General features: G+C 45.6%; 1 protein-coding gene across 2 annotated transcripts in view; it reads right to left on the reverse strand.

The window, feature by feature from the left end:
* PRKG1 (protein kinase cGMP-dependent 1) overlaps positions 1–17900 on the reverse strand; it is a 365655-nt gene that overhangs the window by 62100 nt on the left and 285655 nt on the right. For both annotated transcript variants that reach the window (XM_066191714.1, XM_066191713.1), the window contains exon 8: positions 37–102. In XM_066191714.1, coding sequence (XP_066047811.1) covers positions 37–102 — 66 coding nt within the window. The remainder of the gene's footprint in view (positions 1–36; positions 103–17900) is intronic.

Here is a 17900-nt window from a genome sequence, read left to right on the forward strand (position 1 = left end):
GTTTTCCCCCAGCCTCAGGCAGAAGGAAGAACTTACTCTCTGTCTATGACCAGACAAGTGACTGCTTCAGCTGCAATGACGTTGGCTGTCCTGACATCCTCCCTGCAAGGAAAAAAAAAACAACACATTTCTTCAGTTATTTCCATGACAATGTTCTGATTTCCAACATACAGGGTTCTTCAAGCACTTTGAGGACAAATTTCTGGATTTCACACCTTTTCCTTGCTGTTTTCATCATCCATATAAGCCAATAAAAGACTAGAATTCCAAGAGTAATAAAAATATCAATTTAATTCATTTTAATCAGATTGATTTGGTGTTCCAGTGTTTAAGAGTCAGCATTGCATTTTCTGGGTTCACTTTATCCCAATTCCCTCCTATCTTTCCAGATTCCAAGGTTAAGTGGATTACAGGCAAAGAGAGACTTCCCCTTTTCTAAACCCCTCATTCATTTAGGCTGGAACACCACTCTGCACTTCCACTGAAGCAGAAAATGAGATTTACAGGTGCTGTTAGCAGTAGAAATTCCCATTTAAAGACTGGAGGTATTAAAGCAGGAATATGGTTTGAGAAGGGTGATGCACGTGCACTCTCCCTTTGAGGTCATCATTAAATAACTTTAATTGCTTTGGAGCTTTCTTCATGGTTATACCTCTAGAGCAGAGCAAGCAGAAATACAAGGGAAGAACATTAATGTTCCGGCCTGTGCTGGAATGCTGTCTCTGAGTCTTTCCAGACTGGAATTAGGTGTGTACTAGTGCTAATTTACCCCACCGATAAATCATATTGTGCTAATTTAAAACGAGGGGAAAGAAGAAGCGGAGTAGCAGTGGATAATTATCTCTATTAACTCCTAAAACTTGGGTAAATAGAGAGGATAAGGAAGGATAATATTGAATTCCTCATTAGGTTGCTGTAGCCAGCTTTTGCCAATATATTGATCCATTAAAACGAGAATTCAAGCTTGTTGGTGTCCACTAATTCCTGTTAAAACTCAACACATTTGTCCCATTATCCCAGATGCCACAAAAAGACATTTATCCCTTTAAATTTATGGATTGCAGACACGGCTTGGTTACTGTTTTACACCGAGGTGATTACAGACCAGGAAAACACAATAAAATAGGCGGGCTCAGTTCAAAAGTTTTCAATAAAATTTGAAACTGGGTATTCAGATGCACAAGGGACAGCTGTAATTTCTGTCATCTTCTGTGAATCCATCCTTGTCTGGAAGGTGACTTTGGGCAGCAGCTGCAGCACAGGGAGGTGCAGAAATCTGTGCCATTAAAGGCCAATGAAACCTTGGAAGTGCACGGCATGAAAAACTCCAAGTGCAAGGCATTAATTGGGGAAAAAATTACTAAGAGGGGATTAAAGGCAAGGACAACTCCCTCCAAGTGCCCAGCATTAAATGAGAGAGCAACTACCACAGGTAGGTGGCATTAAACACAACAAATAATTACTACCAGTGCACAGACTTCAGTGCAGAAGTTACTGCTACAAGCGCAGGACATGAAGTGCAAGGAGTAATTACTACAAGTCCAAGTAATTCCTGCCTGTGCACAACATTCAGTGGAAAATTCCTACCCGTGCACTAGTAAGTGCACAGCATTAAATGCAGAAGAAATTACTACAAGTACAGGGCACTAAATGTAATAATTACTACACGTGCAAAGCATTAAACCCAGAAGTTACTATCTGTAAATGCACAGCACTGAAAGGAAAAGTAACCACTACAAGACATTAAATGCAGAAGTGACTGCAAGTGCACATCATTAAATGCAACAAATAATCATGGTATTAACTGAAACAGTAACTACTGCAAGTGCAGAGCATTAAAAATAAAGGCAATGTGCACTCTCAGTGCACAGCATTAAATGAAAAACTAATTACTAGTAAATACATGAAACAGCTAATTATTACCAGTGCAAAATATTCAGTGCAGAGGTTGCTCCCAGTAAATGCCCAGCTTTAAAGGCAAAAAGTAACTACTACCAGTGCAACAAGGAATTATGACAAGTGACAAGTAATTACTGCATTAAATGCAACAGGTAGTTAATTACTACAAGTGCATCAAATACAAGTAATTATTTTAACAGCACTAAGGGCGAGAGCAGCTATTGGAAGTGCAATGTGCAAAGCAGAACTTATTACAATTAATTAGTTAATTCATCATTTCCTAGCAATGCCCACCACCCTCTGTGGCCCCAGGGAGGAGAAGAGAGGAGAGCACTGACTCAGACATTCCCTGGCCTTCATCCCCTTCCTCCTCGGAGCTGCTTCCCGAAAAGCTGCATTCCTCGTCCGAGGAGTCGCCCTCGCTCTCCAAGCGCTCCATGGCCCCGGCTGCTCCAGCATTTCCCCCTGGACACGTCTGATCCCCTCCAGCTCCCAGCTCTGCGTCCCCCCCTGGCATCTCCCAGCTCCCCCAGCCCAGACCTCAGCACCTGCACAAAGGTCACAGCTGCTGCGGGGGCTCTCAGCCACCGAAATCCAAGAGGGGAGGATTTGGAAGCCCTCAGGAGAACCTTGGCTATGGACAAAGGCCAAAAATCCCATCAGGAGACCTCGTGTGCCCTTTTCAGCACCTCGACCCTGTGGTGGAATTAGGTGGCAAAAAATACCCACGTTCCTAAACGTTCCCAGGTGTGTCACCCCGCCACTGGAAACGCGAGGATGTTATTTAAGGGATGAAATGCATAGATCTGTTTTTCTCCTTGGAATTTACAGCCAACTTCACCACATTGGGAAGTTACAACAATTTTGCTTCTGACAAGCTGTCAACAACTCAATTTAAGAAGAGATAAGCTTATACTTCAGCCTCTGTCTCATGGTTTTACCTAAGGCTGCCATAATTTGCCCTAAATGTGAAAATATTTGAGGTGATTCCTGTTGTTTTGCTTTTTTTAACTTCCTCCATCCCCAAACTGCTTGAAATCCAGCTCCCATAGCTCCCACGGCTCCCAATCCCTTGGACAGGGACTCCACCCCTGCCCTGGACAGTCAGTTCCAATGTTTGACAGCCCCTTCTGTAAAGGAATTTTTTTCCCAATATCCAACTTAAACCTCCCCTGGCACAGCCTGAGGCCGTTTCCCCTTGTCCTGTCCCTGTTCCCTGGGAGCAGAGCCCGACCCCCCCTGGCTGTCCCCTCCTGTCAGGGAGTTGTGCAGAGCCACAAGGTCCCCCCTGAGCCTCCTTTTCTCCAGGCTGCTGGAATCTCAGCAGCAGCTCCTGGGAGGTTTTTACTTTTATAACTCAGTGCAGTAAAGACAGAGCAGAATTTCCTTGACCAACAGAGCCTTGAAAGACCTGAGGCCTCAGCTCCATAAATATTCCAGTCAATTATCACAAAGGGCTCCTCTTTTTTTTGTAAATCTTGTTGTACAACCCTTGGCCGGGCTTAAACCTTTCGGCTGGAGCCACTGGGAGTAGAAATACATTTTAGGAGCAGTCGGTAAGTGCTAACAAGATGCTCTCAAGGTGTAAAACCAGGTATTAGAGGAAGCTGGTACATGTTCTATTTGGAGAGTTGCACATTTTTCTTATATTGAGTAAAAAAACAGTAAAATAGCATTTTTGAAGTTCAGTGAGCTGAATTGCTGTTCTCTAAGAGGTTTTGTTTTCCTGATATCCATGAAGCTTAAAACACATGGGGTTTTTTGCTACATGTCCTCAGACTGGGGTACCTTGGAGTTGAATCCCTCCTGTTGTATTTCATTCCCTTTTAGGAAGTGAGACTTTAATGCCTGGCAGGGTTTTTACAAGGTTTTTTATGAAATGGCTTTTCAAGTGCAGCTTTTTCCAATGGCACCTTTTATAAGTTTCACATTATAATCTATAAAAGTTTAGTAGAGCACGCTGCGTTTATTAATCCCAGTGATGCATTTTTATATCACAGTCAATGGCAAATGGATGTTGGGCTCTCAGGAAGACCAAAGCTTGGAAAGCCAAATTTTGGTCTCTGAGGGGGTGGTTTTCCCCCATGGAAATCGGGCAGATCCAGGTGATTGATGCAGACATGCATCACAGAATTCATAAAATTTGGAGAAGAAGTCCAAAGTCATCAAGTCCAGTCTTTGACTGATGCCCATTTTGTCCACTCCTTCCCTATGAGGGTGGGCAGGCCCTGGCACAGGGTGCCCAGAGCAGCTGTGGCTGCCCCTGGATCCCTGCAAGTGTCCAAGGCCAGGCTGGACTTTGGGGCTTGGAACAACCTGGGATAGTGGAAGGTGTCCCTGCACATGGCAGGGGGTGGAATGGGATGAGTTTTAAGGCCCCTTCCAGCCCAAACCCTTCTGTGGCTCCATGGACACAGCCATATCCAGCTGTTTCCTGATGTTCACCACTTCCTTCCCTAAAAATGAGGATAAAACCCCATTTCTTGCCTCCAGAAACTGGAGAACCTTGAAGGACCACCCACAGCAGATGGGTCAGTGCCTGCTCCTTGGTGGCCGCTCTGCAGAACCTGGGAGAGTCCCTGGCAGAAACCTCAGGAGACGAGTGCTGAGACCAGCTGAGAATGGTGTTAATGAGGGTGTTCAGAAATAAAAAACGAGGTCTTCCCTGGTGAGTTTTAAATTATGCCACAGGACTATGCAGAGGTTCTTAATTTGCTGCTATTCGAGCTCTTTAATGCATTTTCCCACCTTCCAGCACTGTACACTTGACCTTGTTACAATACTCTTAATAAGGCTGATTTAAAGCGTTTAGGACAAGACACATCAGGTAGGGAAAAATGGGAAAAAATCAGTTCTTAGCTTGAATTTAGCAAAAAGAGCTTAAAACCCAGCTATCTCTTATCTTCACTTTCATTTTACTGGGTATTTTCTGATTACACCATGACTTTCAGGTGGGAGATAAGAATCAGCTTTACTGGGTATTGTGAGGAGTGGTACCCAAATTTAGTGATCTTCTATCCTTTATAAAGAGGAATTTGCCTACCTGGAAACTTAAAAATGTCTTTTAAAAGCTTTCATTACCTTTTATATATGATAATTTTTATAACTTCACCTGCATCTTGGCCTATGGTTGCATCAGGCCATTCAGCACAGGAAGGACTCACAGCACTAAAAATCAGGAGCAAAAGTGCTCCTCCTCCAATGGACGGGTCTGCACCCAACCACTTCCAGTGTTAAAACGGGCAAGAATTTATGGAAATTTGATTAGGGATTAGAAGGGTTTTTATAAAATAAAAGGTCTGTCAAGAGAGGAAATAAAACTCAAAGCTTGAATAAAATATATATGGGAAAAATATATATGAGGCTGAATTATAGCCCTGGATTTTGAAAAACAGCACTGGAATGGTCTGGGAAAGTCACATGTAAATTTATAATGATATTTTTCTAATGAATGTTCTGATATTGATATTCCCATGGGTCTCTCAGACTTGGCAGAAAGGAGAACTGGGTGTCCTTGGGATGTCAGCCTCTCCATGGGAATCAAATTCCTCCTCAATTAGTTTTCTAAAAAAGGGGAAATTTGGTGCATTCAGGACAAAGTGAAGTTTTAGATAAAAGTTTACGTCTTCTGAGAGTATTCACATTCCAAATGTGTGTTTCAAGGAAGGATCCCACTCTTTAAGTGTCCAAGGCCAGGCTGGACAGGGCTTGGAGCAGCCCTGGATAGTGGAAGGTGTCCCTGCCCATGGCAGGGGTGGCACTGGGTGGGCTTTAAGGTCCCTTACAGCCCAAAAAATTCTGATATTTGGGGTTGATATTCCCTATATGTATAATATAAAGAAAATAATAACTATCTATTTCCTGGAAAATAGCACTTTCCAGATCCACGACTCACGGGTAGCAAACCCAAGGGGAACACAATTCCCTGTGGCTCTCTCTTTGCGGGTGATGAGCCAGGAGTCAAAGTCAGATTGGAACTTCCAGAAGCTGGAGTGCCAAAAGAAGGTGGCAGATGGATTTGGGATGTTTGCCTGAGCACCTGTGCAAAGTGGCACCCGCAGCTTGGCTTCCACCCAGGTGTTCACAAACAGCCTTTCCAAGAGTTCCAAGTGCCAAACAGCCTCTCCTGAAACATCTGCCCACAGCCAGGAGGATCCACTTCAGAAATCCCATTTCAGCAGAACAACAATTCCACCTTCTGTTAATTCCACTGAGCTTTTCCAAGTCCTTCAGGCAAACAGAGGGATTACTGGCAGTGCTGGGGTGGGAACACTTGGAAGTCAGAGAATCATGGAATGGTTTGTGTTGGGAGGGCCATTAAAGTTCAACCCATTCCACCTCCTGTCATGGGCAGGGACACCTTCCACCATCCCAGGCTGCTCCAAATCCCATCCAACCTGGCCTTGGACACTTCCAGGGATCCAGGGGCAGCCACAGCTGCTCTGGGCACCCTGTGCCAGGGCCTGCCCACCCTCCCAGGGAACAATTCCTTTCCAGTATCCCATCTATTCCTGCCCTCTGGCAGTGGGAAGCCATTTCCTCTGTCCTGTCCCTCCATGCCTTGTCCCAAGTTCCTCTCCAGCTCTCATGGAGCCCCTTCAGGCCCTGGCAGGGGCTCTGAGCTCTCCTGGAGCTTTCTCCAGTACCTGTGGGCTGCCATCTGTCACAGCCCCTGCTCTTTTCTCTGGGCACAGAAACTCCATTTGTGCCTCCCCTTGGGGAATCCACCTGCCTGGGAAGGGAATTCCAATTAAATCCAAGAGCTGCCACAACATAGTGAGGATATACACTGCAGGTGTTCCCACATCCAGCTGAAATCCTTATTGTTGTCGACTTTTAAGGCTGAAAGAGATGAGTATCTCATCCCTTATCCTTTGCTTCCAAGTCCTGCATGGAATCTCTTGTAAACCTCTGTAACTGAACCCATCCCACCACTATATATTTTTTAATCTTCCATCATGTGTCCTTTCTGGACAAGCTCTTAGAGACTTTGGAATAAGAAATAATTTGGCAGTTTGGGAGAGACCCCTCCACCTGGGAAACTTGTGAGACCTGAAACTCTTTGGAATGCAGGAAAAGTCAAAGCCTTTTGCACTGTTGGTTTATTGTCCTGCTGCTGCAAAAAAAAAAAAAAAAGAGGAAAAACTTGGATTTTAAACGCTCCCCCAAGCATGTCCTTGAGCAACATCAGATATTTTATGGAAAAAGCTCCCTAAGCAGGACATCTCCAAGGAATGCAGGCTCATTCAGGAAATGTTTTATCATTTGGAAGGATAAAATGATAAAATGTTGTATCATTATTAGCTGGATCTGCTGGCATCAGGACAAGCAAGGAATCACAGAATTGTGGAAAAGCCCTCAAGGATCATCGAGTCCAACCATTCACCCTTGTCTTGGTTTAGATAGACAGGTATCTTCCAGGGAAGAGTGGAGTCTCCCTTGGAATGTAAGCCCCCCCCCCCCCCTTTCCAAATTATTATAAATTTGCAATTAAAAGGTGGTCAGGCAAAGATTTTGGGAATAGGTATAGCAGTTCTTTACTAGGGATATAAAAAATACAAATGTTGTAGTACAGAAGAATGAGAAAACAAGCAAGAAATCCTAAAAACCCCTGACAGAGTCAGAAATACAACCTGAGGCCCTGTTGGTCAGGGTGTTGGGAACAGTCCAAAGTCAGCCCTCCTGGAGGGGAAGATGTGGTCCTGTTGGAAGCAGAGATGGTTCTTGTGGAGCCAAGGGTCCAGAGGTGGGTCCAGTCTCCCTTTGGGAGTCCCGTGGGAACACTGGATGTCTGGTGACACTTGTGGCTCCCTTTTATCTGGGTGGAGATGGTTTGGCTCCTCCTCCCTGGGTGGAGCATCCCACAATGGGATGATGTAATGTGTCATGTCATTGGTGAGCTTTAATGGCCCATTAACAGAAGATATCCCCGTGGGGGTATGGAAGACTGAGCAGAGATAAGAAACAATGCCCCACCCGGTTTTAACAGCTGGCTTGTTATCAGAGAAGGCAGTTACCTCCTCCCTTCTGGAGTTACAACAGATAAAGAAAATCTCCCCAGCCAGGGTTCAACAGATGGAATAGAATAAACTTTTTTTTTTTGGGTACAAAACGCAAGACAACCCTACAGTGCCCAGTCCTCCCCTAAACCCTGATCCCATGCAGTTTTAACCCCTGCAGGGAGCCACTGTGTCCCACCAGTATTTCCCACTGCTGAGTTGGGAACAATTCTCAGGAATCCCTCTCTGCTGATGGTAAAGCCACTTCCAGTGGGCTCAGCATTCCCATTGCTCCCAGGAAACCCTCCATGATATTGATATAACTTACTACAGTGTTTCCAGCAGCTCAGAAAGGCAGGGAAGAGCAAACGCAGCTATAGGAATATTCTGTAGGAACTAAAACTGGTATTTGTAGGTAAACTGTGGCTTAAGTTTAGTCTGAAGTGACAGATAAACCCAAATCTGAGTGACACAATGCTGACACTGAGATTGCAGAACCTCCTTGCCTGCCCAAACCACTAATGAGTCAACCCAATTACTCAGGTAATTTATTCAGAATGATTGTAATGAACTGGAGTCTCACTAGGCCGTAATTAATTATATTCCCCAAGTGAAACAACCCAGGGGTATGAAATTAGCACTTTTTCATTAAAGTGAAATAAAACCCTACCACACCCCACCCATTGCTCTTTTAATCAGTCAGTGTTTGACAAGAGCATCTTTAAGACATATTAAATGTTAATTATCCCATTCAAGGATAAATCAATTAAACCATGAACAAATCAGGAGAGTTTCTAGAAACTCTGCGAAACAAGGTGCCTTACAGACCTACCCTGCATAAGGAACTTATCTGCCAGCCTTGATCGGATCATTCAAAGTCGGGCAAAGCCAAAAACCCAAGAAATGCCCAAAACCCAGGAAACTGGCATGGATAAAGAGGAAACCAATGATTTGCATTATTTTCCTCAAAAAAAGAAGAGCAGCAACAACAGAATTCAGCAGACAGAGCCATATGAAATGGTCCTTGACACATTTTCTTCATGAAAGACTCGGCAGCTGCACTTTATTACTATTTATTAAGTTAAGTGACAAACACAAAGAGGGAATAAGATGACCTCCAAGACTATTGATAAATCAACCCCCACCTTGTAAACTCACTATCTGGGAGGGTGAGGAGACCCTGCCACAGATTCCCAGAGAAGCTGTGGCTGCCCCTAGATCCCTGGAAGTGTCCAAAGGCAGGTTGGATTGGGCTTGGAGCAGCCTGGGATGGTGGAAGGTGTCCCTGCCCATGGCAAGGGGTGGGAAGAACTGATCCTTAATGCCCCCTCCAACTCAAGCCGTTCTGGGATTTGAAGAAATCCAAGTCCTTTTTCCCATGGCTGCCTCATCCCTCTCCAAGCCCTGGATACCGATAACAACTTGGGCCTGGATGGAAAATGCGGATCCGCTAAATTGAGAAGTGATCCAGTGTTTCTCCTGAGCTCCAGCAGGAACACAGGGCTCACAGGGTCATTGTCCCAGTATGACTTCAAAGCTCCTGACAATTAAAATCCTTCCCTTCTGCTCTCTCACTGTCTTTAATCTGGAATCTCCACATGGGAAAAGTATCTTCTGCAGCCATAAAAGGAGAAATAAGGCTACAAAGTTAACTCCAATACTTTAGTACAGGCCTTTCATCAAGAGTTTCCAAATGATAAAACATTTCCTGAATGAGCCTGCATTCCTTGGAGATGTCCTGCTTAGGGAGCTTTTTTCCATAAAATATCTGATGTTGCTCAAGGACATGCTTGGGGGAGAGTTTAAAATCTGAATTCTTCCTCATTCTTTTGCAGCAGCAGGACACTAAACCAACAGCACAAAAGGGTCTGACTTTTCCAGCATTCCAAAGAGTTTCAGGTCTCCCAAGTTTCCCAGGTGGAGGGGTCTCTCCCAAACTGCCAAACTATTTCTTATTTCTTATTTCAAAGTCTCTAAGAGCCTGTCCAGAAAGGACACATAATTGAAGATTAAAAAAAAATAAAATAATGCAATGTCAATGGATTAATCCTGTGCTTTTGTGGACACCCCCAAATCCATGGAGATTAGATGTATTCCCATTTTCCTGACAATAAAGACCAGGCTCAAGAGCTTTTTGAAGCAAACAGTGGCAATAATCCCAGTTAAATGCCAGATTCCTTAGTTTAAATTACTTCTCTTGGGATTTATTCCCCCAGAAATGTTTTTAAAAGCAGCTCCAAGTTGTCATTTAGGAGGTTTAGCTTGGACATGATGGGAAACTTCAGGAAAACTTGGAGCAGTGCAATAGGTTATGCTGCTTCCTTGGAGAGTTTTAAGATAAGCCTGGACAAGGGAATGATGACTTTGCGCCAGGAGTTGGGACATCCCTGCTTGGAGCAGGAAGTCAGAGCGGGGACTTTTGGAACTCTTTTTTGGCCAATATTCAGCTGATTTTTCTCTACTTCCTGCCCACACTTCCCCACTCCTTCTGGCAAATCCAACTCATTTGTAAATGTCCTACACTAAAAACCACAGCCCCAGTTCCAGGTGAAGACCAAGAACCAAACACCTTTTCGTGCTGCCTCAGTTTTCCTTCAGGCAGATTTCTCTCAGAAAGATTGAAGAGAGCACTGGGAGAATTTCAAATGCCAATTCCAGATGCAAGACAGGAGAGAAAATCCCAGCCAGAGCCATCCTTACGAGCGCTGCATTTACCTGTGGAAAGGGGAGATGTTGGAAACACCCAGCTGCAGAAAAGAGCAGTACTGGCTTTCAAACTCCATCTCCTTTTCCAAAGCTTCCTGGAGGACATTTCAAAGTGCCCAAGGTCAGGATGTTAAAATCCCAGGAAGGCTTACCCAGCAGTGGGGAACTGGGATCACATCATGGTTGTTTGATGCAAGATTTACTCTGCAGCTTCTGCATAAAGGCTTGGATGCCACCGGTGCAAAATCCCCCAGCTTCTTTGGAGCCGGAGGCATTCCCTCCACTCCACTGAACTCCCAAATGTCCCTGCAAGTTCTACCTTGCCTAATTCCTGTCCTTTCAGCATGCAGAAGATGCCCCTGCCCAATGCCGCAGCCAAGGGTGTAGAGGAGCTGCAGTACCATGGAAAACCTGAGTCCCTTCAGTCTATAGGACTGTCCAGGAACTTCCTGCCCAGGAACTTCACATCCCTTTCTCTCTCCCTCATTTAATTTCATTTTTTTCCCCTGGGAAAAAATGTTTTCCCACCCGCTCGGCTGTAGAAGGCTAAAGAGGGTTTGGAAGGCTTCAAACCAGGACCAGGAACTCATTTATTGGGAAGGAGTTGTTCCCTGGGAGGGTGGGCAGGCCCTGGCACAGGGTGTCCAGAGCAGCTGTGGCTGCCCCTGGAACCCTGGAAGTGTCCAAGGCCAAGCTGGACTTTGGGACTTGGAGCAGCCTGGGATAGTGGAAGGTGTCCCTGCCCATGGCAGGGGGTGCAACTGGATGATCCTTAATGCCCCTTCCACCCAAACAATTCCAGGATTCTGATATTCCCTGTCACCATCTCAGCCCCAGAATGGTGCAAAAGTCATATTTAAACACAATTTTTGGGGGGTGAAGTTCCCAAATACTTTATATCCAAAAATCATACAACTAGATGAGAGAATAAACCAGCACCTAGGAGAAATGCTGAGTAACATCCTGTAACAGTCATTTTCATTTTTATAAGATCATGGTTTATATAAAACTCTAAAACCTTACAGTTTCTTCTCAGTTCTACAACTGCCAACCTTTCATTTAATTACAGCCTGACTGTGGACATAATGGAATTTAGTAGGTGCCTTAAGGATGTGTCATTTAGAGCTTTAGACTTCAGGAATCAAGAACTGTATTTTACAAACCCAGGGGCTGAGGGGGAAAAAAATTAAATATAAAAACTTTTGATGAATTTAAATCTCCGCCAGCGCCTTCAGCATCTGGAGTGAAATTGGTTCGTTAGAGAAGTTCTGCCACATAACCCTAAACCACTTTTTCAGCCTGAACAAACCCAAGATTAAATTGAGGTGGAGGTTGCCCGCAGCTTTAGTAGTTTTAAATGAACTTTTCCCTTTTTTTTTAATTGAATATAAACACAGCTATACCGCTGAAAATGTCTGTTCCATCCAAGGCAGGCAGCTCAACGATTCCCATCCCTCCTGTTGGATTTGGGGCAATCTGTGGTGAAATTCCAAGGAGAATCACTGACACCTTGCTTCAAACAGCAAATGCCTGCAGAGACCTCAGTGACAAACATCAATTTAAAGAAATAAATACAGGAAATGTAATTACTGTAAGCAAGTCTGCACTTTCTAGGGGGGTCTCAAAGCCTGGGCAGCTCTGTGGGTCTTTACTGGGAATTTCTCCCAGGCTCAGGAGCACCTGGAAGAAGCCCCAGGATAGTTTTTAGAGTGCAATAAATGAGTGTGGGATGTCAAAATCACCAGTGGAAAGGTTGCATGAGGGCAGGTCATGGAGAAAAAGAGGAAGAGTTGGGGTTTGAGGCAAGAAAACTGAGGAGTCAGAGCCCAAACAGAAGAGTCAAAGCAATCCTGACAGCTTACAGCAGTTCCAGAGCAGCCACAGAGTGTCCAGCCGTAAAACCTCTGTTTTTGCCATATGGAAATCTTGAGACTTTCTCTTGCTGCGAGAGAGACAAGTCCAGAAATGAGCTGTGAGACATCAGGACAGAAGAAATGTGCTGAAAGTTCAGTGAAGAGAGGAAGAAAACACCAAAAAAAAAAAAGACAAAAAGGAGGAAACAAACCCCTGCAATCCCTGCATGGAAGCTGGAGAATCAACACAACTCTTCCACCACACATAGGAAGAAGGAAGTCAGGGATGCCAAGAGAAGGTCACAGTTGGCAGTTCTGAATTCCAGTGGCAGCTCTCCAAGTCCAAAGATGGATTGGTGGTCCTGGGTTGTTTTATGAATGCTTAGGAATGGCTTCACTTAAAGGCCAACAGCTGAGCTGATTGACCAAAAGATGATGAAAGGAAAGGAAAAAGAAATAAGAATCAAATCCATCCATTCAGATGGATGCTCTAATCAGAGCCCTTTGGGGTTGTGCCAGGTGCCCTCTGTGAGCCCCCTCCAGCCCAAATCATGACCTGATGATGCTGTAAAACTGGAAGAGAAGAAAACCCAACAGCCTTCCATACAACAAATAATACTGGTGGTAAGGAGAGATGAAAATGGGGCAGTGTTTGGACGGATGGGCAGAGTCCAAAGGGATGGAGTTTAATCAGTCCAAGTGTCCAGTCCTGCATTTTGGCCACAAGAAGCCCCTGCAGTGCTCTAGGCTGGGGCTGGTGTGGCTGGACAGTGCCCAGGCAGAAAGGGACCTGGGGGGACTGGTGACAGCCATGAACACGAGCCAGCAGAGTGCCCTGGTGGCCAAGAAGGGTGAGGGCACCTGGCCTGGATCAGGAATGGTGTGGCCAGCAGGAGCAGGGAGGTCATTCCTCCCCTCTACTCGGCCCTGGTGAGGCCACACCTCGAGTGCTGTGCCCAGCTCTGGCCCCTCAGTTTAGGAAGGACATTGAGATGCTTGAGCGCATCCAGAGGAGGCCACGAGGCTGGTGAGGGGCTGGGAACACAAACCCTGTGAGGAATGACTGAGGGATCTGGGGTTGTTTAGCCTGGAGAAAAGGAGACTCAGGGGTGACCTCATCACTCCCTACAACTCCCTGAAAGGTGGTTGTAGTCAGGTGGGGATTGGTCTCTTTCTCCTGGCAGCAACTGACAGAATGAGAGGACACAGTCTTAAGCTGCACCAAGGGAAATGCAGGCTGGATATCAGGAAAAAGCTTTTTACAGTAAGGGTGGCAAAGAACTGGAATGATCTGCCCCCAGAGGTGGTGGAGTCACCATCCCTGGATGTGTTTAAAGAAAGACTGGATGTGGCACTCGGTGCCATGGTTTAGTTGAGGTGTTAGGATTGGGTTGGATTCGATGATCTTGGAGGTCTCTTCCAACCCAGTGATTCTGTGATTCTGTGATGTGACAACACCTCAGGAGAATCATAACTTGTCCATTTTCTCTTTGGAAAGAGAAAAGCAGGGACCTCTTGGGCAGAGAATGGAGACAAAAGCTGACAAATGATGGTCAGGGAATGAAAAGACGGCCGCGGAACTGCTGCTGAGCTGGAGAGATGGCAGAGGGGGGAAGACAATAATCATAATTAAGGAAATCAGCCTGCTGCAGGATTCCTGCCAGAACAGTTCGGCAGCATAAGAACAAGTGGATCTGGGGAGAAGAACCTTGTGTGTGAAGAACAAAGAATACAGAGGAGGTTTGGTGCCTTAAACCCGCAGAGAATCAGCTGCTGCAGGACTGGGACAGGAAGATGGGCCATGGGATGGGAAGGAGAGGTCCCAGAGGAGCAGGGGCTGCATGGGCTCTCCACTGGCCAGATGCCCATCAGTGTAATGGCCAGGCTTTAATAAAGCAGATAACTCACGGAGAAGGCAGCACGATCCAGTCTATCCCAAAAATCCCAGGAAACCAATGGTTGATTCCAGTGTTAAGGGTCTTCCTTCACCAACACTCATCAGCAGTGCCTGAGGCTCCCATATCCCTTAAGAGTGTCTGGCTGGAAATAACCAGTATTGTCCATGGAGTGTCCCAGTGCCCCTCACCCCAGCCCTGTGGGAAGGGTTGGCAGTGTCCCAGCCCTGAGCTGTCCAGCACAGGGTCGGATCTGTTCACACACTCGCCCACACAGCTGGCACAGCTGGAGATGTTTCCCCTCTTCACCGCCCTGGAATGGGAAGCTTGAGCCTCCAGTGGAGATTTGGAGTGATGCCTTAAGATTTTAGCCTTTGTATTTTCAAGTCCTGCACTGCATTAGTGCATTACTCTAAACTCCACACAAAGTGTTGGTTAACTGTCCTCACATTTTGGTCAGACAAAACAAACCCTCTAGGCCTGAGATCTGAGGGAACCCTGCAGCCTCAGGCCCCAAAAAGCACAAACAAAAGTGAGCTGGGGGGAAGTAACCTGGGGGTATATGACTTCCTTACCTGAAGCTGTAAGTGGAGCATTAATTCCTGATATGTAAATGGACCGAACTTAAATCTGCCTGAGAAACTCATGATCATTGTCCATCCTAGATGTAGCCCCTCTCAGAGGCAACTGCCCAAGGTCTACCTTTAATAAATACCTATTCTTATTCTCTTAATCTTGTCTACCCTCTGTCCTAGGCAGCCACTCCAAGACATCGGGAGGATCAGTGACAACCTGGTTCAGCCTAACAAAACGTGAGTGGGTCATTAAGCCCTAAGGGGAGCACTCCTAAACAAACAACCCCAACCCTCTGCATTCAGCAAAAAGGAACCCTGGCTCTCCCCCACGTGGACTTCACAATAAGAAAACAGGCCCAAAACCCCAGTTCTGGGAGCCAAACACAGAGGTAACCCCAGCTCCTCACACCAGTCCCAGCGCTGTCACGGGAGCGCTGCCTCTCACAGGAGTCTTGCTCAGGCTGTGCCCTCACCTGAATTAACACCCAAATTTGGGCAATGATAACATGTTTATTACTTTTAAATGTTACCCCTCTCAGGGTGGGTATTCCCAGCCAGCCTTGCTGATCTCCAAGATCCCAGTGGTCAGGCTGGCTCCAGCCCCCACTTTGAAGTCACAGTGACACCAAACAGGGACAAGGACAGGTGGAGACAACAGGAATCTGCTGGAATGCACCAAGGAATTAAAAGCTTAACTGTATCTTTTGTGTCAACAGCCAGGGCAACTCAAAGTGAGATCAGAGGCTGCCACTGGAAGCGGAGCTGTTGGAGCCTGATCTGCCATCACCAGCATAAACAGCCCCTGCGCCAAGTCTGGACATGGGTAAAAGCTCTGCTCTGAGACTTAAAATTGATGTTAATAATCATTAAATTCAAAGCAGGGGACTGGTAGAGTGGTGGCTGTAAAGAAATAGGAAGATAAACAGGACAGGAATAGTACTCAGCCTATGAAACTCTGGGTGTTTATGGAGGGAGGATGAGGAGAACAGCAAATACAAATAAACCAGGATTATTCCTACATTGTTCCCATGTTGGTATCACTGACTGAGCCCCCCCCAGTGCCTAAAGAGGCTCCAGGAGAGCCGGAGAGGGATGGGGCACAGGGAATGGGGGGACAGGACAAGGGGAATGGGTTCACACTGACAAAGGGGAAATTTAGATGGGACATTGGGAATAAATCCTTCCCTGGGAGGGTGGGGAGGCCCCGGCACAGGGTGCCCAGAGCAGCTGTGGCTGCCCCTGGCAGTGTCCAAGGCCAGGCTGGACAGGGCTTGGAGCAGCCTGGGATAGTGGGAAGTGTCCCTGCCCATGGCAGGGGTGGCACTGGATGGGCTTTAAGGCCACCACTGTCCCATGTCCATCTCCACACATCCTTGAAATCCCTCCAGGAATGGTGATCCCACCCCTGCCATGGTGCCTGTCCCAGTGCTTGACAACATTTTGGTGGAGAAATTTCCCTCGATATCCAACCTAAACCTCCCCTGGTGCAACCTGAGGCCATTTCCTTTGGTCCGTTCGTGTTTAAATTACAGCAGGCAAAGTGCAGGGCATGAGCTGATATTATTCTGTATTTTAGAGGTGGAATTATTTTAATAAGGCTCTAATAGAGAACATTTGATTACTTATAAAGCACAGGCCTTCACATTTAATTACGATGGTGCCTCACAGTGGTCGCCAAATGAGTGGGCCCTGCATCCAAATTCTGGGTTACTGTGCAGAAAACTCCCTCGATTTTCTAAAATTGATAAATTACAGGAATTTTAAGTGGAGCTCCAAAGCCTGACACACAAATCCAAATCCACCCTGGGTACAAAAGGAGATTTGAACAGGAGCCACATCATGAGGTGCTGTAATAAATTTAGCTATAAATTTAAGCTGACATCCCATTTCTCGCTCTCTTTTCCCCTCTTTGATTCCATCTTGTTGTAAACCTGCTCCAAGGGTTTGCTAACACGGATCATCTTGTCTACATCCCATGAATTAATTCCTACTCCTGCATCCCTCATAGGCATCTTCACTTGTTTAGGTGTTTTTTCTAAAAGGAAGTCAAGAGAATTCAAATCCACTGCTGCATTCCTCAGTTCCACTTAATGCTTACAAACTTGAACAGGACCAGCAGGAGTATTTTGATGAAATCATTTTCCCAGGAAAAATGTGATTTCCTCACTGGAACTCTTGAACACGGATTTTTCTCTCCTCTCGTTAAAAATACATTTATTTCCGAGCATGGATTTTCTCCCCAACTAGAAACATTTGTCAGAAACCATCATTTTGACGCAGACATCCTCATTTTGAAATTCTAGGATAAAACATTTGGATCTAACAATTGATGGTTATTATTGACACCAATGTATCGCTGCAGGGCAAAATACGTGGGAATGTGGGAATGGTTTTTTTCCTCCCATTGCTTCCTTTTTTTCTTTTGCCCAACACAGGAATTGCCTGCAAAAAAATAATGAAAAAAGGGAAAAGAGAAGAGTTTGGAGCCTTCAGCCCTGCCAGGCTGTTTCACACCCTCCAGATGGGAAAAACAAAGTTCAGTCCCAGGGTTTTGCTCCTTTCAGGAAGCAAGAACAAAGTCTGACCCCTGAAATCTCTTCCATCACCACCCATTCAACTCATCCCACTTGAGACAGAAAAATAAATCCCCCAAACTGCGCTATTTGAAAAATTTTATAAAGTAAAACCACATTCTTTTGATGTGAATGGCGCTCCAGCAGCTTTCTTTGCTAATAAATAGCAATAATATTTATTATTTCCTATGCATTCCTTAATGCAGTCAATTTTTTTCAGGCTCTGAAGGAACACAGAGGGGAAAAAGACATTGGAAAAAATTCCTGGAGATGTTCACTGCAGCAAAAGCAAATATATGGGTAACTATAAACCTTCGGTAGTGCTGCTTTGCCCCAAACCCCTGGAATTCTGCCTTCCTTCCTCCATCTGGCACACTCAGCTTGCCCAACATTAGATATA

This window comes from Chamaea fasciata, unplaced genomic scaffold (assembly GCF_029207755.1).
Source record: "Chamaea fasciata isolate MVZ Bird 193981 ecotype frontalis unplaced genomic scaffold, bChaFas1.0.hap1 SCAF_9, whole genome shotgun sequence".
Lineage (NCBI taxonomy): Eukaryota > Metazoa > Chordata > Aves > Passeriformes > Sylviidae > Chamaea > Chamaea fasciata.